Below are 24897 nucleotides of genomic sequence, written 5' to 3'. Positions count from 1 at the left end.
TCCTAAAGATGAACATTTTAGGAAAAAATGGAGTTCATCTTCCACTTCTTTTTTACAAAGATAACAAATTCTATCCATTGCCTGAAGTCCCCTGTATCTACCTCTCTCTATTTCTAGATCATGGTTACTAATTCCATTATTTCCAACATAGTTAAAAGTTACAAAATTTTTCACAATCTAGATTATCAAATTGAATCACCATTTAATTGGCTAATGTCCAATGAAGATAGTCACAGTTTTAATCAAGTAAGCAATTTAATTAATAATTTAAATGTTGTTCGAAAACAACTATTAGTAACCTAGCAGTTGCAGGCTACAGATATTGTGTTAAGACTAGAAAAACAGGGCAGAGATGCAGAACTTGTATACTGGAAATGTACAGAAATGGACTGCCCTGGCACCGTCAACACCACAGATAATCTAGTTACCAGATTTCCAAGAGACCACAACCACCAACCATCACATGCAGATTTCAAAACCAAGCTATTCCTGTCACACTTATTGTTCTGTTCAGTCTTTGTGTAATAAAACGTTAATAATACTTTCAAATGATTTACATTACATTTAAACTAAATGTCAGTTGCACATTTTTTAAAACATGCTATGCTAAATAATACTACAGAAATGTAATCCGGGTATAATTTTCAGTCTTATTTTTCACCTGTCATTTAACCCGAACTCTAATTGAAAAACTCTTTGTTCTTGGTTACCTTTGATCTCATCTATCCAACTTTTTTTTAACGTGTACGACCTATAATTTTAAAAAGTTGGATAAATGAGAATGAACCCCTACAAAACTGATATCATCACAAAAGGTATCCCGATTATATATTTTATTATTTTTAAGAGCATTGGACTGATATACATAAAACCACAATCATAGTACTAATTTATCGTAAAATATGAAGGGAAATCCATCCGTTCAAAACAAATCTAAATTTATGCATACCGACCCTTATACCTTATACATACCTAAAGAAGTTTGAGTATACGTTTCTCTTTTAATTCCAATCCAATAACTGGAGCTTTCTGTGATATCTGTAACTAGGTTTGCATAATTGGAAAGTGCAATTTGAGTAGCATTGTCTCGTATAACAGCTAGAAATCCTTTCTTCTGAGCACAGCTAATACTAGCTTGACTATAACTTAAGGCAGTGTTTGAAAAGAAATAGCAGTTTCCGTCGTAATTCAAAATTAATTCCTGTTCAGTCGTTAATCCCGCAGGGCAACCGTCTGAAAAAAATAAGAATATTGTTTTAAATAAGCGCTAATCAAATTAGCAAATACGTAAGAAATACATTTTCTCGTGCACTTTCGGCATACTCACTAAAACGGTGTTATTTGAGGGACAACATTTCATGGCAAAGGACATTATTAAATACCAAAAATCTATGAAAAACTGTCCGGTTGGCACTTTTTCATAGGACACTATTATGTCTTACATGCAATATGATAGAGTGTCTGTGCAACTTAATATCGACTTAAAAGACAGGCGAAGTGCGAAATTGATATTAAAACTTAAAGGGTCGTAATCAGACGGAACAATGACATGGCAAACCAAGTCCAAACACAACCAAACGACAAACAATAAAATAGAAAACTATAGACGGAGCAACATGAACTTACAAAAACTAAGAATAATCTCGGTGACTCCGGAAGGGTAACTGGTCTATTGATGGAATAACACATCAACACATGACTGTCCTGAGCATGTAGTTTAAAACTATAGCTTCGTTTATTTTCGGCATGGAAAACAATAAACTAAGATAAACTTTACATGCCACTGGTTTTGTTTTTTGTAAAAAAAAACAACAGATGAATTTCATATTAAAAAGAATACAAATTGCTGGAAACTTTGGTGTAACATCTCAGTAGTGTATGTTCTTTTAGGAAATTATATTACAAACAGATATTTTGGGGTGGTTTTTTTTTTTTTGTACATTCTTTACAATGGTTTTTACAAAACATACATTAACTAACGGATCTGTTGATATCCGTTAACTTTCCGATTATTTTTATTCGTATTCATCAAAGTCGCCATTATTTAAAGCCCTCGCTCGTTAACGTATCCGTTTCGTTAAACCCGAAAATAACACAAACTTGACAGAAAATGATATACATAAATAGCGAATTTTGTAAAATCCGTTGCAAATGTCTTTATTTTTTTAATTGAAGATTGGTAAAACCATTGTCAAAAAAGAAAGGTAAAAAGCCAAAGAAAAATAATACGACAAATAACGTACCAAAACTTAAGATGAGGAAGTCAAATTATGTAAACTGACTTAGTCGAAAACATAAACATGGCAACTATGCAAGACTCGTAAAGTCAGTTGACCAGAATTGAGGGTACAATGACAAACAATCTCCATGCCAATGTTTATATAACTGCATACAAAATATCATTAACTTATCTGAAGCGATTCCCTTTAAACTGACATACAAATCACAAATGTTAAATAAACTCATCAAAGATACCAGGATTAAATTTTGTATTTATGCCAGACGCGCGTTTTGTCCACAAAAGACTCATCAGTGACGCTCGAATCCAAACAAAGTTTGAAAGGTTAAATGAAGTACGAAGTTGAAGAGCATTGAGGACCAAATTTCCTAAAGGTTTTGCCAAATACAGCTAAAGTAATCTATTTCTGAGGTAGAAAAGCCTTAAATGGAAACAACTAGTATATGCAAAGTTTCAAAGTCAACAGACAATGACTAAGGCGGCAAGGCCGAGTAATCTTTATAAAAACTAAATGTGTCAATAAATATACAACTACATACCAAATATAATCTATTTACCAGTTAATGTCCCCCTTTAAACTTAATAAATCACAAACGCCGTCACTTGAAACAGCATAATAAAGTCTCACTTGTGGACTCCGTCCAGATGATACAACACAAAACACATAAAAAAACAGATAAGCAATATATTGATATACGAGGAAGTGGTATGAGTGCCAATGAGACAACTCTCCATCCAAGTCACAATTTGTAAAAGTACACCATTATAGGTCAAAGTGCGGTCTTCAACACGGTGTTTTGGCACACATAAAACTGCATATTATAAAGGGCGAATGACTAGCATTTTCCATCCAAACTGGAAAACCAACGGTCTAATCTATATAATAAACGAGAAACACTTATGAACCACATCAACAAACGCGACCATTTTTCTATATAGAACCTTCGAACTGTCGTCCTTGTATCCTACTGTCTATGACATCTTAACACTAAATGTGATGATATAAAAACTGGAAGATCACGATTTATCATTTGCTTGTAGATGCATTTAAACTATCTGCTGGTACTTTACTTCGTTTTTTAATTGTGTTTTTTGTGTTCATGTTAGTTTTTTGTATATTTTTTTTATTTTTTGGGTGGTTTTTTTTTTCTGATACTTTTTAATGAATCAGACCATTTCTATCTGGTTTATTTACAGTTTGTATTTATAGCTGTTCTATAACACCAATGTGACTTATTTTTTTATATCTTTTGACAAATTTCAAGCTTTCTTGTTGTCGGAGATTTCATGATACAAATCTATGTTTTTACCTCAAAGATTTTGGGAATATGAGATTTTATCAGTATTTCATACTATTTTTTTAGACTCAATAACTCGGAGATGATGACAAAATATTTTGTTTTCGTCGTTCGTCGTCTTCGTCTATGAATCTGCCCTTTAGAAGACAATTGTCAAAATTCCGAAACCTACGGCACCATTTACACTGAGGATTCCATGTTAAAGCGTTGGTTCGTCAAAAAGACATAAACGCATATAACCATTGTAAAATTGAGAATGGAAATGGGGAATGTGTCAAAGAGACAACAACCCGACCAAATACAAAACAACAGCAGAGGGTCACCAACAGGTCTTCAATGTTGCGAGAAATTCCCGCACCCGGAGGCGTCCTTCAGCTGGCCCCTAAACAAATATATACTAGTCCAGTGATAATGAACGCCATACTAATTTCCAAATTGTACACAAGAAACTAAAATTAAAATAATACAAGACTAACAAAGGCTAGAGGCTTCTGACTTGGGACAGGCGCAAAAATGCGGCGGGGTTAAACATGTTTGTGAGATCTCAACCCTCCCCCTATACCTCTTACCAATGTAGAAAAGTAAACGCATAACAATACGCACATTAAAATTCAGTTCAAGAGAAGTCCGAGTCTGATGTCAGAAGATGTAACCAAAGAAAATAAACAAAATGACAATAATACATAAATAACAACAGACTACTAGCAGTTAACTGACATGCCAGCTCCAGACTTCAATTAAACTGACTGAAAGATTATGATTTCATCATATGAACATCAGGCTCAATCCTTCCCGTTAGTGGTTAAGTATCATACCATCATAACATATATGAGAAGAACATAACCCGTGTCATGCCAACAACTGTTTTTAGAATAAATGTGTTTAGTTCCGATGCAAAGACCTTATCAGTGACTCAATATTAACGCCAAAATATGCAATCTTTAATGACTTGACAACAGTATCGTAATTATATCCCTTCTTAATAAGTCTATTCAAAGGTTTTGTAAGTTTCTGAGGTGAATACTGACACCTTTGTGCTTTATAAAGAATATTTCCATAAAAAATTGGATGTGAAATACCTGAACGTATTAGAAGTCTGCATGTAGAGCTATATTTACGAATGATGTCTTTATACCGATGATAAAATTTAGTAAATGTTTTGACTAGTTTGTGATATCGAAAATCCTGGTGTAATAATTTTTCAGTAATACATTAATTTCTCTCGTTAAAATCTAAAACATTGTTACATACACGAGCGAATCGTATAAGTTGAGATATATAAACACCGTAAGATGGTGACAAGGGAACGTCACCATCTAAAAACGGATAATTAACGATTGGAAATGAAAAATCATCCCTTTTATTATAAATTTTAGTATTCAGCTTTCCATTAGTGATATAGATATCAAGATCGAGAAAAGGGCAGTGGTCATTGTTAGTATTAGCTTTATTTAAAGTAAGTTCAACAGGATAAATTTCATTAATATACATACTGAAGTCGTCATTATTGAGAGCCAAAATATCATCCAAATATCTAAAAGTATTATTAAATTTGTTTATCAGATGTTGTTTCGATGGGTCTTTGCTTATTATTTGTCTTTTATTTGGCCCGAGAACACAGTTATTTCGTAGTGCATTTCTTTCAGACAATAAATTCAAATTAAAACAAAATCGCACCTGCTCTATCTCAAAAAGATGTTTACGGTGTAGTGTACTACTAGTGGAACAAATAATATCAAAATAATAGAACTTTCTACCTGCTCTAATTCAAAATATTGACAATTCTGCGTTAAGGGGGAATACAATTCGGTTTGACAGCTTCAGACGTGATAAAATTTGACCTTTTTGAACTGGACCAAATCACTTCTTAACAGAAAGATTCAGCACCCAAATTTTTTTAACATGTAATATCATCCCCCTACTAACAATTTCATGCATAAAATATCATGAAATAAATTGTAAAAGTGTATCAAATTAAAAATCCAAGTTATACACTGTTTACACTAGGGACTATATTCATTGTCTAAAAAGACAAAGAAAACCAAAGTACGATAACTTAACTGTGTACTTGGATCACTTAAGCTATTGTTAGGATGTGTTTTCATGATTAAAAATATTTTCTATATAAGATTATATTAAAATCTATCTAATATCTAATAAATCTAATATAGGAAAACGTTTATACCTCTTATTAATAGTATGTATTATAGTTCTGCAACCAGAGTTCATTTTTTAAAACTTTAATGGTCCGGAAGAACACACACCTAAATTTTATATCGATGGAAAGAGGAAAACGTGTACAATAAGAAAAGTTGGGTCGTAAAAATCCAGAGTGGTCACAATTTCGTGAAATTGAGGTCAAAGGTCAGACCTAAAAATATCAACATTTCAACCACAAGGACAAAAAGGAGAAATATTCTGATATTTATTCAATAGAATGCTACAAAAACGATTCAATCATAAGCATATGCTATAAACGATGTTAAAACGACAAATTTGACTACTGATATGAAAAGCTGTCATTACAAAATGGCGTTGATTTGGAACCTTCTGATTTTTTTCCATTTAAAACATAGCAAAAGAAGAAGTGGCCTTGACCTTTTCACATCCATAAATTTCATATTGTGTATAGTATTTCACTATAGTATATTACAGAATTATTTTTTAAAGTATAAAACACCAGTTTATCAAATTATTTCAATATTTTTTCTATCTTTGAAAAAAACAAATTTCAAGCGCTGAAACAGTGTTTTTAATTTGCATCTTAAAGGTTGTGTATTTTGTGAAAATTAGTATCTAGTTATAAACACTGGACACTTTAAATTTGCAAAACACTCATTTGCAAATCCGCCGCCGCCTCAAATAAGAGCTACAGTGTCATGTATATAACCAAAATGTGCGGAATTACATGGGATTCAATAATTTCATTTGTTTTTTACTGTTACTATTATATTTATTTTGCTATTTGTTTTATAAAAAACATGGGATTTTCAATATCCCATGGGACAGGGCAAAATCCCATGGGATTTACCATTATCCCATGGGATTTTGGTTAAATCCCATGGGATTTTTTTTGGTCCCATGGGATAATTGTAGTCCCATGGGATATTTGTTGTCCCATGGGACAAAATAAAATCCTATGGGATTCAAATTATAAATATATAGATATAAATATACAGTATGTGTATGTTGCAATGAATGCTGTTATGAAGTAAAAAGTTTTAATTGTAAAAAAATTTATATATTTTTTATATATAAATATAATTTTTTTTTCATTTTGTCACAAACATGTGTTTTATTTGTTAATATGACAATAAAGATTATAATTCTGATTTTGGAATGTTTAATAAAATTTAAGGTCAAAGAGTAAAGTTCTTTCACTGAAACAAAATGATGACATGTTTAAATAAATAAAAAAATATTGTTTTGAAATCTTTGTCTTGTTTATTTTATAATGAAAAATAAAACTGAAAAAAATATTTCATATTCTGACTGAATAGTTTACTCTTTTCATGAAGTAAGGTTTTCTTTGTTATAGTTTCATTGCAATACATGAATATGCAAACAATTTGAATTATATACCTTTGTGGTGTACATAATATTATGCTTATATTTGCAAATTTATAATTTAAACACTTTTTGTGTTAAAGTTTTAGTTTTCTTTTTCGCTGCTTGCTATGTACAATTATTCAGTCCACTATATAAGAGTCAAGTGAATAAATTATTTCATCCACTAGAATATTCCCGCAATTCTTAAGACAAAACATTTTTCAATCTGTTCTTCAAAGATCTTCCTCCGTACATCTTTATTGGATGGAGCGATTCAAATGAGAAGACAAAGCAGGTTCATTTGGACAACAACATACTAATATTTTTTTTCAATTGATAATTACATTGTTGCATTTACATGATCAAGTTCTTGAGCATCCATGATTGTGATGGTATGACTCCTTTTTGTTTATAGTCATTATGTTGAAATTTCCTTTTTCTATTTAATGTAGGAAAAAAACGTTCCATTTCAAATTAATAAAAAAAGTTGCACTATTGAGAAAAATATCATCTTCCAAGTTTTCTGTTCAGTATTGATCTGTTGAATGATGACCATGAAAACCGAGATGTCTGACCTACAAATACACAAAACTCAAAAATTATCAGTGAAGAGAAATACAGCAATAAAATGGCTATTTTATCATGTTTATGAACACTTTAATAAACTTTCATTTAAATATCTATTGTATGTACTCTTATTTCAGTGCTTTGTATATGATTTACATATTACTGGTTATTGTTTGGTTCCTTGTTGCAGTCTTTTGAATTAATGTAAAAAAGAAGATGTGGTATGATTGCCAATGAGACAACTATCCACAAAAGACCAAAATGACACAGACATTAACAACTAAACGTCACCGTACCACCTTCAACAATGAGCAAAGCCCATACCGCATAGTCAGCTATAAAAGGCCCCGATAAGACAATGTAAAACAATTCAAACGAGAAAACTAACAGCCTTATTTTTGTAAAACAAGAGTGCACACGCTGAAATGTCTCGCCTTCTATACTAATCATTGATATTATGTTGATAGTCCTAAGTATAAAGCTTTATTACAACTGTCTCATAAACTTAACATTAACCAAGATAACTAAACACAGACCAATGAACCATGAAAATGAGGTCAAGGTCAGATGAACCATGCCAGGCAGACATGTACAGCTAACAATGCTTCTATACAACATATATAGTTGACCTATTACTTATAGTTTAAGAAAAATAGACCAAAACACAAAAAATTAACACTGTGCAATGAACCGTGAAAATGAGGTCATGGTCAAAAGAAACCTGCGCTACTGACATAAAGATCATAAAATATTTCCATACACAAAATATAGTTGACCTATGGCATATAGTATTAGATAAATAAACCAAAACTCAAAAACTTAACTTTGACCACTGAACCATGAAAATGAGGTCAAGGTCACATGAAATCTGCCCGCTAGACATGTACACCTTACAATCATTCCATACAACAAATATAGTAGACCTATTGCATATAGTATGAAAAAAACAGACCAAAACACAACAATTTAACTATAACCACTGAACCATGAAAATGAGGTCAAGGTCACATGACATCTGCCCGCTAGACATGTACACCTTACAATCATTCCATACAACAAATACAGTAGACCTATTGCATATAGTATGAAAAAAACAGACCAAAACACAAAAATTTAACTATAACCACTGAACCATGAAAATGAGGTCAAGGTCAGATGACACCTGCCAGTTGGACATGTACACCTTACAGTCCTTCCATACACCGAATATACAAGCCCTATTGCTTATAGTGTCTGAGATACGGACTTGACCACCAAAACTTAACCTTGTTCACTGATCCATGAAATGAGGTCGAGGTCAAGTGAAAACTGTCTGACAGACATGAGGACCTTGCAAGGTACGCACATATCAAATATAGTTATCCTATTACTTATAATAAGAGAGAATTCAACATTACAAAAAATCTGAACTTTTTTTTCAAGTGGTCACTGAACCATGAAAATGAGGTCAAGGACATTGGACATGTGACTGACGGAAACTTCATAACATGAGGCATCTATATACAAAGTATGAAGCATCCAGGTCTTCCACCTTCTAAAATATAAAGCTTTTAAGAAGTTAGCTAACACCGCCGCCGCCGCCGCCGCCGCCGGATCACTATCCCTATGTCGAGCTTTCTGCAACAAAAGTTGCAGGCTCGACAAAAATGAAAGAAAAACAAATATGTAACATATAAACAAACGTCAACCACTGAATTACAGGCTCCTGACTTGGGACAGGCACATACATTAATAATGTGGCGGGGTTAAACATGTTAGCGGGATCCCAACCTTCCCCTAACCTGGGACAGTGGTATAACAGTACAACATAAGAACATAAGCCCATTGCAACAAATTTTTACAATTTGTTCAAATGTTGTGCTGTTATCATGGTTATTAAAACCACTGTCCGGTATAGCGTTTGCTCATTGTCAAAGGCTCTACAGTGAACTATTTTTGTTAAATTAAGGGGGCTCGCAGGTTTCAATCAATTTTTTTTCTTAATATAGGGTTATGCTATAATTTTCTATAATAAATGAACTTTATCTTATACTTTATAGAAAAATTGAAAAATTAAATTAAAAAAATGGGGAAACCATTCATTCACACTCACAATCCGCCTTTGAAAGAAGCATATATACATTTTTGTAAAGGTACTTTTTTTTCTGTTGAACTAATACAGTGTAATAGGAGAAATAGAGGTAATTTTGAAATGAAAAAAGAACTTAATTACAGAAATCGCTTAAATTTTACAATAGTTTAGTTTAAGTAAAGTTAGTTGAAAATGATAATAAAAAATATAGGTCACTGATGAGATGGAAAAGATATTACAATTCTCATGCCAAAAAATGGCATTTCTGCACCAAAGGGAGATAATTTGAAGCTTTTTCAATGATATATACATTTTAAAAGTTGTCTGGGGCCAAAACGAATTGATTTTTTAGAATGATTTCTGTACCATATGATAAAGTAAAAACTAATAAAGTTATAAATAAAATTAGTTAGGAAAAAAAAATATTTAATATTTTTCTGAAATTTTTATACCCTTGAGCCTCCTTAAATGTCATTTGATCTCTATTGGAGAAAAGTCTTATTTGAAATCAGACTGCTTCTTATTTTTATATCAACCCAGCCATAATATGCCTGTCCAATATCAGGAGTTTGTACATAGTTCAGTGGTTGATGTTGTTTCATATCCGTCATTTTTGTTTTTCATAATATTTTGTTTTTTTATAAATTAGTCTGGTATATTTGAAGTTTGAATTGATGCTTCGTTTCAAATTTTGTTAGCGTTGTCTTCTATAGATTACAATATCATGTATAGGGTTTGAGTTTTTTCATTACTAACAGGTCATCATTGGCCTCTAATAAGTAATTACAATGGTTACATCCACTTAATTGAACTCTGATGGATAGTTTTCTCATTTATCGTACCACATCTTATTTTAATAAATATTTAATCATTACTCAAGGGCTAAAACTTTTTTTAACAGTGGACTTACCATTTAGGCTTTGTTGACCTTTGTAAATCTATGTTTGTTGATAATTTCTTCTGTTTATAGTTTCCCTTTATCTTCAATATTCTTGCCCTACACATAAACATGATAAAAGGGTAAACAATATCATTTAATGACCAAAAAAAAATACTAATACATAAAAAGTAGGCAACTGAAAATTTTGCCTCATTTGTATATAACTTCGACTTGATCCTCATTCTTGCTGTTTAATATTATCATTGTTTTATGAAAATGAGGTCTTAGTAAAATTAACCTTGGCAAACAGACATCTTTTTTTATATGACACCTTGTATTCATTCCGTACAACAAGTAGACCTATGCTTATAATATCTGATAAAATGACAAAACCAAGAAAACTTAGCATTGACGAAAGAACCATAAAATGCGGTCATGGTTTTATGAATCTGCCAGAGAGACATGCACACCTTACAATTGTTACATATCCTACAAATATAATCTACCTGTAACTTTAAGCATAATTATGATAAACAATGCAGTGTTTCATTGACCAATGAAAATGAGGTCACGGTCATATAAAATATGACAGACAGACATGTGCATCTTACAATCATTCCGTTCACTAAATAAAGTGGCCTTATTGCTTACAGTATCCGGAAAATAAACCAAACCACAAAAACTAAACATTTTCATAGTTCCTTATACCCTGCCACATTCATAATATATGTGCCTGTTCCAAGTCAGGAGCCTATAATTCAGTGATTGTCCTTTGTTTATGTGTAACATTTAACTGTTTTTCCATTTTTTGTACATAAATTAGGTTGTTAGTTTTCTGGTTTGAATTGTTTTCATTGTCATTTCTGGACCTTTTATAGCTGACTATGCAGTATAACTGGGAGTACTCTCAGATATGTTCATTGTGTCTTTTTGTGTAGGGATGTATAAGTACCTGGCCACGTCCACTTGTATTTTTGTCCATCTGATGAGTTAAGCCTTTTTCAACTGATTTTTATAGTTTATTCTTATGTTGTACTGTTATACCACTGTCACAGGTTAGGGGGAGGGTTGGGATCCCACTATTATGTTTAACCCCGCCACATTATTTATGTATGTGCCTGTCCCAAGTCAGGAGCCTGTAATTCAGTGGTTGTAGTTTGTTTATGTGTTACATATTTGTTTTTCGTTCATTTATTTATATAAATAAGGCCATTAGTTTTCTCGTTTGAATTGTTTTACATTGTCTTATCGGGGCCTTTTAAAGCTGACTATGCGGTATGGGCATTGCTCATTGTTGAAGGCTGTACGGTGACATTTAGTTGTTAATGTCTGAGTCATTTTGGTCTCTTGTGGACAGTTGTCTCATTGGCAATCATACCACATCTTCTTTTTCATATTTGTTCATTGTTAAGGCTGTAGGGTGACTTTGAGTTGTTGATTTCTGTTTCATTTGGTCTCTAATGGGGAGTTGTCCAATCATACCCCATCTTCTTTTTTTATATTGTCCTATGTACTATGAAAATAAAGTAAGATGAAACTTCTCAGTCAGACATATGCACCTAGTTGACCTTTTGCTAATTTGAAAATAAGAAAATAGAGAAACTGGCCCAAAAAACAAAAAAGTAACATTAAGCAATGAACCATAAAAATGAGGTCAAGATTGAATAAAACATGCCAGTCTAACATGTACATCCCTAAAAATTTTCATACAACAAATATACTTGACATGTTGCATACAATATTAGAAAACCCGACCAAAACACAAAAACTTAACAATAACCACTGAACCATGAAAATGAGGTCAGAGGATAGAAAACCAGATAAATTGACACAAATCCCTGTGGTAAGACAAAATGTGCCATAATATTAGTCCAAATGATAATGAAGTCTTGCATGGCTATTCTGTTCTGTTCTGGTTTAGAAAATCCCTCCTTCAAAGGAGCACTTCGCACAATGACGAATAAATGTTTGTATATATATATATATATATATATATATATACATAAAAAGACATACTAGGTACGCCTCGTGAGATGAGTGTTGGTTACTGTCAAAGACCCTTACGCTTGATTGGCAGAAGGTTTTAAATTATGAATACGAGTTCGTAGTCCATGAAGAGCAAAGCAAAGCTTCCTTGTTCATGTTGTTATGTATTCTAGTGTAGCAGGCATCCATGCATTTACATTTGCAACCACAAGCACATATAAAGCTACTAGGGTCCAATATAAAGTTAGTGTCTAACGTGACGGTACCCAAATTGCACCTATTTTGACAGTTTTTTCATCTACGTTTTTTTATGATGAAAACAAAAATGTCCATTCTGTGTTTATTTTGTAGCCCTATCCTTCTTTATTATAAAGGTACACCAATTTGATTTTAATTCCATATGGAATCATAGAAAAATTGGTCTAAACTGACCTCCAAACCATCAATGATTCTGAAATGAGGAGTACCCAAATTGCTTCCATGCTTAAATTCACATAGTCAAAAGTCTAATAACAGAGCTTTTGTTTAATTTCTTTAAATATTTTGAACAATTGGATATTAGTCCCATGCTTACTCTTCATTATTTTTTAAATGGATACTTGTAACATATTGTATTTGCTCATTTGAAAAAGATGACGTTTTGATGACGTCGCATGGCGACGTTTCAGTACATTTTGCTTTTTCAGTAAATACTTCATCTGTTGATAGATACTGTGAACGTTTTGTGCATATCTAAATAGTTTTACCTATGTTGAAAGATGTGCTTAGTATCAAATCATAAAAAAACCAAATTGTTTAGTCTCTAGAAAATCTTGTAAGATTTTCGCTGCTAGTTTTGCTAAATAGGTGCAATTTGGGTACTCGGTGCAATTTGGGTACCGTTACGTTAGCTATTTCAACTTTTTTCTTGGACGCCGTCATAGTAAAAAAAAATCCTTTCAAGGCGTAATAATTGTTTGTATTACAAAAAGAAGAAACCTAAATCTTACTTGTCAGTTGTTACGGGCTAACAAAAAAGATTTTTTTAAAGTTGGTTATACATACAATACAACATAAGCTCTAGAGCTTTTATCCAACATACATATATGACAAGCACAATACATAAAACATTAAGTTCACCACTGAGATAGTAGTCTTAGAAAGAGGGAGACGGGGTCAACCAAACCCCTATTCAATCTGAATGTAGGACAGAAAGTCACAGGACAAAAAGTCACAATTCAGTTTAGAGATTATTTTTCTTTGAATAAGAAAACACTTTTTTTTTGTATTTTTCTTGAAGTTTTATATAAGAAGCAACTTAGTAATTAAAATTTATTCAATAAATATCAATAATAATCAAATAATTGTTATGAAAACAAAATGTCAAAGTGGCTTGGTACTTAAATGGCTTCAATTTGCCAATAAATATGGCCCCATAAATATATCCTTTGCAAGATTAAAATCTAATACATTTCCATTTATCATGTTTATCAAGCTTTATGAGCAATTTCCTTAAATTAAAAATGAATGTATGTCAGTTGTATGTAATAAAAAGAAAATATTTCAAGATCTTTTTCATATATATTCAAACCAATTGTCAACAATTTGTTTGTCACTGAGATGGCAAACCAATGGGAGATAACTCCAAATTACCCTAAATAATTGTTCCCAGATGTGTGTAAAAATAAAATCTTTGGGCGACCTCCAATTACGGCCTTCTATTAACTTGTTAAGTCTCAGAAGGTTCTGATTGCTTTTGATAGATATTATATGAATATACATGATTTAGTATATTATAATTTTCGGGAATACGATGAAATATTTGAGGTACAAACAAGGGTTTGAAAGTTACATTCGTTTCAAAAAAATACAAGGGAACTTTATACAGCCATTAAATGTATTTTTTTATTAAGTTTAATATATTAATTAAATAATTGGGTCCAATAAATAAATCTAGATAGCTGTGTTCATATCAAAATTAATTTTTATAAATAAGCCTCCTTTTTGTGTATACAGAGTTATTTCCCTTGCATGGACAACTTTTGGTTTAGTTTTGATTGTAAATCAGCGGTGATAGGTTTTTTTTTGCATTATACAGCCAGTTTATTGCGATTTAAAGATAGTTCAACCACTTGTTTTTGCACATGAGATAGTAAGGATACTGAATAATGTGGTTTAAAACAATCAATATATGTATTTTCAACATGTTCAACTAAAAACATACATAGGAATCCATGCAGTAGTGGCAGTTCACTTCGAATGCTATTCACATTCAATGCATTTTGAACTTCAGTCCTGAATGAGATTGGTTTACAGATTTCACTGTATTAAAATTGTAACTGATATACAGATATGAATTTACTTTACTTTTATACATACATGTACAAGTATTTACAGTGATCTGACATAATTATTTTGTTTGAAATTTCTCGAATAAAAAATAATGTTATATTATTTTCATTGTTTTTCAGTGCAACAGGTATTTTAGTCCTGTAGAATAATTATTGTTTAAAGCTTGTTGTTTATTTTTATTCATAAGCATTTACTATACATGCTATATATAAGAATAAGAATATTTCATTAAATAGAATGTTAATGAAAAGGGAACATTCTAAAACTACCATGACTATACAAAGACAGATAAAACAATTCTTGTCTCTCATGGTACAACTGATTTTTATAGTTCGTTCTTATGTTGTACTGTGACAGGTCAGGGGAAGGATTGGGCACCCGCTAACATGTTTAACTCCATCACATTTTGTATGTATGTGCCTGTCCAAAGTCAGGAGCCTGTAATTCAGTGGTTGTCGTTTGTTGATGTGTTAAATATTTGTTTTAAACTTTTTCGTTCATTTTTTGTACATAAATTCAGCCGTTAGTTTTCTCGTTTGAATTGTTTTACATTTGTCATTTCAGAGCCTTTTATAGCTGACTTTGCAGTATGGGCTTTGCTCATTGTTGAAGGCCGTACAGTGACCTATAGTTATTAATTTCTGTGTCATTTGGTCTCTTGTGGAGAGTTGTCTCATTGGCAATCATACCACATCTTCTTTTTTATACACACACACAATTAAACATATACATTTGTATATAAAGAGTAATATTCATATTTATATTTTGTTTCTTTACATTCAAATGTTTATAAGTTTTACTTTACATTTTCAATATACCAACTGATGCTCTGAAAAAAGGAATATATAAAGTTATGGTCATGTTATGTGACTTTGGACGATATAATTTCATGAGAGTGGTTGACATTTTCATGATTTATGCTTCTATTTTAACCAAAAAACTTAATATGGAGGATTGAAATTGACTAACAAGATGTAAAAGAAGCAATGTAAACAAAACTATAACCCAAATGATTAAAAAAATATATTTTATTATTTTTTAAAGAGAGGAAACAGTTTTTCCAGAATAGTAAAAAATTTCCATTTTGAAAATTTGCTATTTCTTGTTGTTATTATGTGTATTGATAAAAGTGAAACTGTTTTGAAAATGTCTTCACAATGCCTTTAAAATGAGGTTAAGTTTTCTTAGATCAGTTGATTTAAAAAAAATCACTTTCCGTAGGCTACTTTAGTTTGTGACTTTTTATCCTATCAAATTTGTGACTTTATGTCCTGTGACTTTTTGTCCTGCGACTTTCTGTCCGTTCACCTTCCATCTAAATCAGTTAACTGAATAATTGTTTTGAAGTGTTTGTGTGGGCTTGCTAATAACTTACCAACAATAACTGTCAGATTAGCGTAGCTTCTATAATATCTAGACTTCTTGTAGGAGCTGTGTAACACACCTCAGACATAGACCATGGGTTAGAACAGGAAGCCCCGAATTGCACGATCTCACTTCCGGCTAAGTATATATATTTCTCCCGAGAGTAGGAGCACCTCTGAGATTCACTACACTCCTCCCTGTCATCTTCTTTTTGTTGATCATTCTCGGGATTGTGAAGGCAATTGCAGTAATGTTCCTATCCGCAGAATTTTCATTTTTATCCATGTCTTGATATACATAACACGTTATTGCGAATTTCCAAATATTAAAAATATAATTCAATGTTATTAAATGTTAATGACTTGTCGGAATGACAGGTGTGGTTGTGAATGTTCCTTCACCATTCCGATCTCCTTCCTTACACAAAACTTTAGGTGAACAGCACAGCTGTCGCACACTAGAATTCTGCATAACCATAAATTACTCCGATTCTTGATGATCCTATTCTTACACAAAATCCTAGATGGACAGCACAGCTGTCACACACTAGAATTCCGCATAACATAAATTACTCCTGATTCTTTATCCTCCTATCCTTACACAAAATCCTAGATGGACAGCACAGCTGTCACACACTAGAATTCCGCATAACATAAATTACTCCTGATTCTTCATCCTCCTATCTCATTCCTTCCACCAAGGAATTTAATTACATATATACATATAAATGTCCATCATTTAAACATTCTTTAAATCCTTTTAAAGAAGTAATATTACTATAGGTCCACATAAAAAATATGTACATATATATAAGAAGTCACAAGTATTTATATCTCACTGTAATTTATAGATTTTCTTTGAATTTTCGGTAGTAATTTTGAAAACATCTTCAATGGGTTGTTGTAAAAGTTCAGATATTTTAAGTGCAACTGCATGAACGGAGTAAGGATTTCCAATGGTGTGAGAATGTAGTGGGATATATGGAGCATCTGATTCCAAAACTAAACGTGTAATGCCAAAAGTTTTCACAATTTCTACAATATTGGAGTATCGGTCCTTCAAAATAAATGGGGTAATGCCAAAAACAATGTTAGAGAATTGACTGACGGCTGCTGAGTACAGTTGAGTGGAACATGTGAAACAATGCCAATGAATTAATTGGTCCGGTTTGCATATTTCACTTAGAATGGCCAAAACATGTTCATGCAGTGATGATTTTCCTCTTGAGTGTATAACGATAGTTAAATTCAATGCTGCTGCCAAATACAGTTGCTTTCTAAAATATGTAATTTGTCGGTTGAAATCTCTCCTTGAAGGGTTGGTAGAATCATCTAAACCAATCTCTCCTACTGCCACTGTTTTTGTTGATTTTAATAAATTTTGAAGATCAGTCCAATTATGTTCCAGAGATGAAGTTGATGATGAGCTTATAATTTTAGGATGAATGCCAAAGGTGAATCTTAAATGGTTATCTTTCCTGAATTCGCTGCGCTGTGCTGAGTTTGGCCAAGCTGACGGAAAAACAAAGTTAGCTACTTGTAATAATTCTGCTCCAATGGTGGTGTGGGAGGCATCGGTATCTAGAATGAACTTTTCCTTTGGATCTGGATATGCTAATGTAACTGAGTTGACAAGTGCCTGTTGTAATGATTCAAAAGCTATCTGGTGTTGCTTTTCCCATTGAAAAATTACTTTCTTCTTTGTCAGAGCATACAAAGGCTCAGCAAGGGTGGCAAATCTTTTAATATGCTCCCTATGATAGTTGGTAAATCCAAGGAAAGATTCAACAGCTTTCTTCGTCAGAGGAACCGGCCAATTCAATATAACTTCTCTACTAGAGGGATTAACAGCTATTCCTTTCTCATTTACCAGTTTACCCAAGAAAATAACTTCTTTTTGGAAAAATTTGCATTTTTGTGGCTTTAATTTCAAATTATTTTCCCTGAATCTTTCTAGTACAGTTCTTAAATTTACAAGATGATCTTCAAAATCTTCACCCAGAACAATAACATCATCAATGTATGCTAGACATATTTTCCATGTCAAACCTGTCAAAATTAACTCTATCATCCGCTGAAAGAATGCAGGACTGTTACATAAACCAAAACTGAGTCTTATGTGTTCGAAAAGTCCATATTTAGTTATGAATGCTGTCTTGTGTCTATCGTCCTCGTGTATCTCAGCCTGATAATATCCTGATGCCATGTCTAGACAGGACATAAATTTACTACCTCTCAAAGTGTCGATACAGGTCTCTATTCTTGGAATCGGAAATGCGTCTTTTCGAGTAATAGAGTTTAATTTCCTGTAATCAATACAGTACCTGATCTTCCCATCCTTCTTGCGAACTAGTACTGGGGCTGCACTCCATTCTGATGATGATGGCTGTATGACTCCTCTATTTAATAAATCTTTGAGATGCTTTTCTTCTTCTTCTTCTAACCCTAGTGGTGTTCGTCTCATTCTTTCTCTTACAGGAGCTGAGTTTCCAGTGTCGATCCTATGCTTAACCTTGGTATAATGTCCAATGTCGAGATCATGTTTTGAGAAGGTATCTTTAAAGTCCAGCAATAGTGACGCCAATCTCAGATTTTCGCTTAAATCTAAATTTTCCTTTGACGAATCTAATAAAGGTTTTAATTGTACAGGAAAATTGGAATACATTTCATCCCATTCATTTCTTAAGTCTCTAAGTTCCCTCTCCACTGTTTTAACTGACCTTACTGATGCTCTGTCCTCATAATCACACCTTTCCTCATCTATCACCCCACAAATTTCCATTGCTGTACCAATGAAGCGATTTTTCTTCAGACTTATGGACTTATCTGTCAAATTGTTTAGGATAATAGGTACTCTTGAATCAGCTTTGGTCAAAATATTTGGCATAATCAGCCCATTCAAAGACTTACTTGGTTGAATAGCCACTTCATTTTTAAATTCCTCTGCCAATCTTACTGGTAGTCTGACAGTTGAATTAGGTGGAACAATAAGAGTCTCTTCCAACGTTATGCGGCAAATTTTAAAACTACTGTTTTCTGATTTAACTTCATTAATAAAATGTTTTTCACCTCTAATTGTTATTGACAAGTCAGTCAAATCTATCATCAAGATGTTTAAGAAAGTCTAATCCTAGTATCACTTGATCATTGATTTTAGCTACTATAATTTTCCACTTGGTATCAGTCTTCCCTACCTTAACTGTAACACATTCTGTGTACCTTGCTGTAATGCTATTGTCTTTTCCAGCACCTTTCAACATTAGCGAGCCTTTAAAAATTACCGGAGGCTTAAGTTTCTTTGCAAATTCTTCACTCATAAGTGTGACCTGGGCAGCTGTATCAATTACTGCGTTTACAGTTACCTCATTAATTGAAATACCTAACACAAGAGTATTGGATTCTGGATTTCGATCACTTGGATACAGTTGAACCTCACGTAATTGAGGATTATCAATACCATTCTTTGTATCTTCCTTTTGGCCACTATTGAAGTCTGTCAAGTTACAATGAACAGCACTGCTGTCACTAATTGTAACCTGTTTTTTTCCCAATACCTCTGGTTTTAATTCTCTAAGGCCACTATTAAAGTCTGTCAAGTTACAATGAACAGCACTGCTGTCACTAATTGTAACCTGTTTTTTCCCGAATACCTCTGGTTTCAATTCTCTAAAGGGAGATAATTGGCCTATTTGAGGTTTTTGGACTGATGAGCGACCTACATCTTCAGTCCTTGCTCGTTTAAAGTCCCCTCTCTAAGATTATTATTTGGAGATGGTGATCTGTTGCGTCTCATTGGCGACCAACTTTTCTTTGGACACTGTGTACTGTAATGGCCCATTTCCCTACACGTATAGCATTGTATATCCCGTATATCTCTGGTTGGACTTCGTCCTCTTGGTGAAGGCGACCTTTGGCGATCAGCAGTGGTTTTGGGACTGATTGAGTTGATAATCTTCTTGATGTCTGATTTAATGGTCCAGATATGTTGTTCTGTAGTTGCCATTCTTGTTTCCATAGTCTCATACTTTTTCTGTAAGTCTTGCATACTAGAATTATTTGCCGTTTTGACTTGACGTACTAAACATTCTGTACTTTCTTCATCTGAGTCATCATAAAACTGAACCCTTTTTACCTCTGGCTTTCTATACCCTAATAAAATCTTTTGGTTATGAATGGAGCTCTTAACATATTGTAACGCTTGGTCCATTGTATTTGGGTCTTTCTCCATGGCAAATAGCGCTGCTTTTTTGTCCGTACACCCCTTCAAAAAAGCGTCAACGGCTATAGTATCAACTACATTCTCTGGTGTATTTAGATAACCATCTGTTGCTAGTTCCTGTATCCTTTCGGCAAACTCCTCTATCGACTCATCCACAAACTGCCTTACCTCTTGCAATTGACGCCTAATGGTGTGAGGTAAATCTTTATTCCCAAATCTTTGACTCAACTTTTGAACTAACACGTCATAGTCCTTTTGAACGGTCTCTTGGCGAGTACTCACAAATTTCAGAGCCTTATCTCTGAGGCATTCAATTAGACGATCTAATTTTTGTTCATTAGACCATTCATACTTCCTGGCTATATGGTTAAATTGCATGAAATACGGCTTCCATTCTGATTTCCCATCAAAAATGGCTAGCTTTGGTGGTGTTGGTCCAGAACGTTGATTGGATTTAACATCCTTACAGCTCGAGTCATCTTTTCCCTTCCCTGATGTTGGAGTTTTCCCATTGTTATTAACCTCTTCTTTTGAATCTCCAAGTTTATCTGGGCTAAATGTTTGTCTGGATTTAAGCTTTGCAGAATCACTATACCAGGAACTAGCTGACATCTCAGTTACTTTACCCCTAAATATATCTCCTGGAGCTAGCTTTTCAGAAATAAGTCGTGATGTTTTAAAATGCTGTAATTGCTCTTCTAATGCAGTTAATTTCCTGCCATATTCTGCATCCCTTTGTTTCATCTGCTTATATTGCTCCTTGCTCCTTTCTCTTTCTTTATCCATCTCTTGAGCCTGTTCCATGACTTTATCCATTAATGTTTGACGTTCCCGTTGCATGCTCTCCATTTGTTCTGAAAAACCACCTTCTTTTTCTGCCATAGTACTCTCATACTGATGTTGTAACTCACTCATTTCTTGTTTAATTTGTGTATTTTCAAAACTCAACTCTTTTTGACTTTTTTCCCTTTCCAGTTGATCCTTCTCCACTTCTCTTTGAAAATTATCTTTTGTTTGTTGGAGTTCAGCAAGGCATTCCTCTATCTCTGCTGACTTACGCCATAGTTGCTTGACTTGCTTCTCAAAAGTTACTTTTAAATCTTCAAGTTCTTTCGTATATTCCCTTTTTGAATGAACTTTGTCTTGTTCTGCAATTAACAACTTTGTCTTATACTGTTCTATTAATGCAGAAGTGTCACCTTGTGCTGTTGGTTGCTTTTCTGGAGTTTCTTCCTCTGGACTAACTTCAACTGTGCCATTCCTTATCAATGGGTCCCAAATCGTGTTTGGTACACCTTCTATCATCTTTAGATCTTCTAATGTCAAGGCGCCTTTAATTTTTCTTGCTTTTATAATTAAATTGGCTCTGGCCTCCCCTATGTCTCTAATTCCCATTAACTCTTCTTTTGTCGCAGTATTGATGTTAATTGTCGACATCTTCACTTTTATTTAATACACAATAATTACTTCTATATCAAATAAATTTTAAGATACGTTTTAAATACGGCCAGCACAGCTGACTCACTCAATGATACGTTTTAAATACGGCCAGCACCGCTGACTCACTCAATACCCCTAAATTAATTTTAACACGGCCAGCACTGCTGACACGATCATGTAAATTTATTTATTTATTTTTCTAGATTTCAGTTTATATTCTAATGTTTTATCTCAAGTATGCTCAATCAAAAAATTTACTTTAATCAATATGATTATCCATAAATATATATATATATATCTATAGTTTGAAAAAATTACAACAAAAATAACACCAAAAAACACAGCAAATATAAATATAATAACCAAGTATATGTGTATAAAAAAATAATAAATCTTTCTTTCAATTATATGTGTAGAAAAAATAGTAAGTCTTTATTTCAATGTACAACAATTAGACTAATATAACTATTCTGAATATCTATAGCATCAAACCAATATCTTTCTTGCTTTGTAATAATAATTTATATATATTCAATTACTAACATGTATATCACACAAACTGAATATATAATGCGGTATACTTTTATTATATACCCCAAAGAAAAATATACACACTGTAATAGTATCTGCCAATTGCTCAATTATGTCTATTTCTAATACTTTTATTAGTTTAAATTAAACAAATAACATACATTAGGACAGCACTACTGTCTCAATAATCATATTTTTGAATTTTGATAATTGGCCAGTACTACTGACTCAGATTAAATAAAAATTTGCCAAAAGAATTTCAATCTTTTGATGTTTTGTTTTTATAATTGTCTCCCTTTTCGTGTAACAACTGGTTTTTGTTTTTGTTTTGATAATTGTCTCCCTTTTCGTGTAACAACTGGTTTTGTTTTTATAATTGTCTCCCTTTTCGTGTACAAACTGAAATTCAGTTCATACGGTTTATATTTTGTTTGTTTTCACCTTTATTCAAGTGAAGTGAGTATATTCAATTCAATGGTTCAAAGTTTTATTGGTAATGGTGTGGAAGTAATGCGTGAATGTTTAATTCACAGGGATAACACGGTTCAATTGACAAATTTGACCCGCGAAAATCAAAATTTCAACACGACGCGTTTCGCGTTGAAAAGACTATTTTCCACCTGTGTCAATGACTTTTACATCTGACACCAGTGAAGTGTTTGTGTGGGCTTGCTAATAACTTACCAACAATAACTGTCAGATTAGCGTAGCTTCTATAATATCTAGACTTCTTGTAGGAGCTGTGTAACACACCTCAGACATAGACCATGGGTTAGAACAGGAAGCCCCGAATTGCACGATCTCACTTCCGGCTAAGTATATATATTTCTCCCGAGAGTAGGAGCACCTCTGAGATTCACTACAGTTTTTTGCAGTAGTCCGGGTACCGAGTCGATATCTGTTATTAATCATGCAAATTGCGAGTAAACACTTACACACCTTTTTCAGAATGTCAGCTAAAAACAAAGAATCACTGGTGATGGGGGAGTGTAACCGATGAATTGATCCTGAATCAGATAAAATTTTCCAAGTATTACGGAACACCTCTTTATTTGATCACACTCGCCTGGAGATTTAATAATAAGGCTACTAAAAACATTTTATTTCCCCATGTTCGCTGTTTTTCGCTATAATTATTAAGCTGAATAAAGCTATTTGAAAAATACATTAATTTGTGTTTTTTACTGCTACAAGATATTTGAATAAAATGCTAATTACGCACCAGTTGCTGAGCAGAGAATCATTCTAAGCCAGGAACGGTGTATACTAACTGTTAACAGTAAGAATAAAAATTCCCTGTAAAAAGGCAGTCAAATCTTAACAGAACTGTAACTTAATGATACAAGTATATCAAGTTCCAGCACCTCACCCAGCACCCTTGCCCAGCACACTGAGTTAGCAAACTGGTGTGTGTCAGTCAGTCTTATAAATATAAAACTGCGTAGGTTCATATCGTTAGATTTATCGTTTGTTTGGATATTTTTAGGATCGTTGTAAAATTATATAGCTTAAACTTTGTTAAAATACTATTTTAAATTGTTCAATTCGTTATATTTCATAATTTTGTCAAAGTGTACTTATTAAAGTTTTAAATTTTAAAGATATAAAAATGAATATATACATATATTTATTCCATTTTGATTTGAGGAAAATCTGTTTGAACTGTTACAGTAATGACATGGTCAGTCAACTGATTTGTTTCAAAGCTGATTACAGGTAATTATAACATACAGTAATTTTCCATTACGACAGTGCGTGTACTCTTCGGTGTGTATAACGTAAAGTTTTCTAGAGAACATCCTGTCTACGGGTAATACAGATTGATGGCATTACACACAATTTCTTTTGTTAAATGTGCTTAGGTATCTGTGTCTATTCCCTATTTAAACACCACAAATTTTTCGAAGAAATTAATAAAAAAAATCAATTATATGAAATAAAGAAAAAAAGTAGCAAATATCAACTTCAGTAACTAGTAACTGCGCATTGAGTAAATATAATTTCAATATTGCATGAACCAACAAATGGAAGTTTTTAACGAATACAGCCCTTGCACGGTCGGTAATGAATCAACCACTGACAAAACGTATACATGTAGGCCTATGTATAGAAGTGTTTAAAAAGACCAATTCCTATTGGTTATATTTCACACTAGGACCTAAGATAACTAGAACTAAGCAGTGGTTGATCCAGAAATTTTCATAAGTGGGGACCCATTGACTGCCTAAGAGGGGGTCCCTGCCAGTCATGCTTCAGTGATTCCCTATATAATCTCCCATTTTCCAAGATTAGTGTGGGTGGGTTGGGGGGGGGGGGCTGGAAAAAAAAACTAAATCCGCCTCTGCTAATTGGGAAGTCATTTTGTCTGATACACACATATAAATACCTATTATGTACAAAATGCTTCAAATATATGCATATA

The 24897-nt window shown here is 32.9% G+C and overlaps 1 protein-coding gene and 1 long non-coding RNA gene across 3 annotated transcripts in view; both read right to left on the bottom strand.

Moving 5' to 3' along the window:
• The window catches only part of LOC139501244 (macrophage mannose receptor 1-like), a 58951-nt gene that overhangs the window by 15275 nt on the left and 18779 nt on the right, over nucleotides 1-24897 (bottom strand). For both annotated transcript variants that reach the window (XM_071290264.1, XM_071290265.1), the window contains exon 2: nucleotides 973-1233. In XM_071290264.1, the coding sequence (XP_071146365.1) occupies nucleotides 973-1233 (261 nt within the window). The remainder of the gene's footprint in view (nucleotides 1-972; nucleotides 1234-24897) is intronic.
• LOC139501498 (uncharacterized) lies at nucleotides 7412-23453 on the bottom strand. Its single transcript, XR_011658586.1, has 3 exons — nucleotides 23415-23453; nucleotides 10635-10721; nucleotides 7412-7661 (listed from the first exon to the last, which is right to left on the bottom strand). It is a non-coding gene; the product is annotated as an uncharacterized lncRNA (long non-coding RNA).

Source organism: Mytilus edulis, chromosome 13 (genome assembly GCF_963676685.1).
Source record: "Mytilus edulis chromosome 13, xbMytEdul2.2, whole genome shotgun sequence".
Taxonomy (NCBI): domain Eukaryota; kingdom Metazoa; phylum Mollusca; class Bivalvia; order Mytilida; family Mytilidae; genus Mytilus; species Mytilus edulis.
The sequence above is the reverse complement of the archived record's forward strand: the minus strand, read 5'-3'. Positions and strand labels throughout refer to the sequence as shown.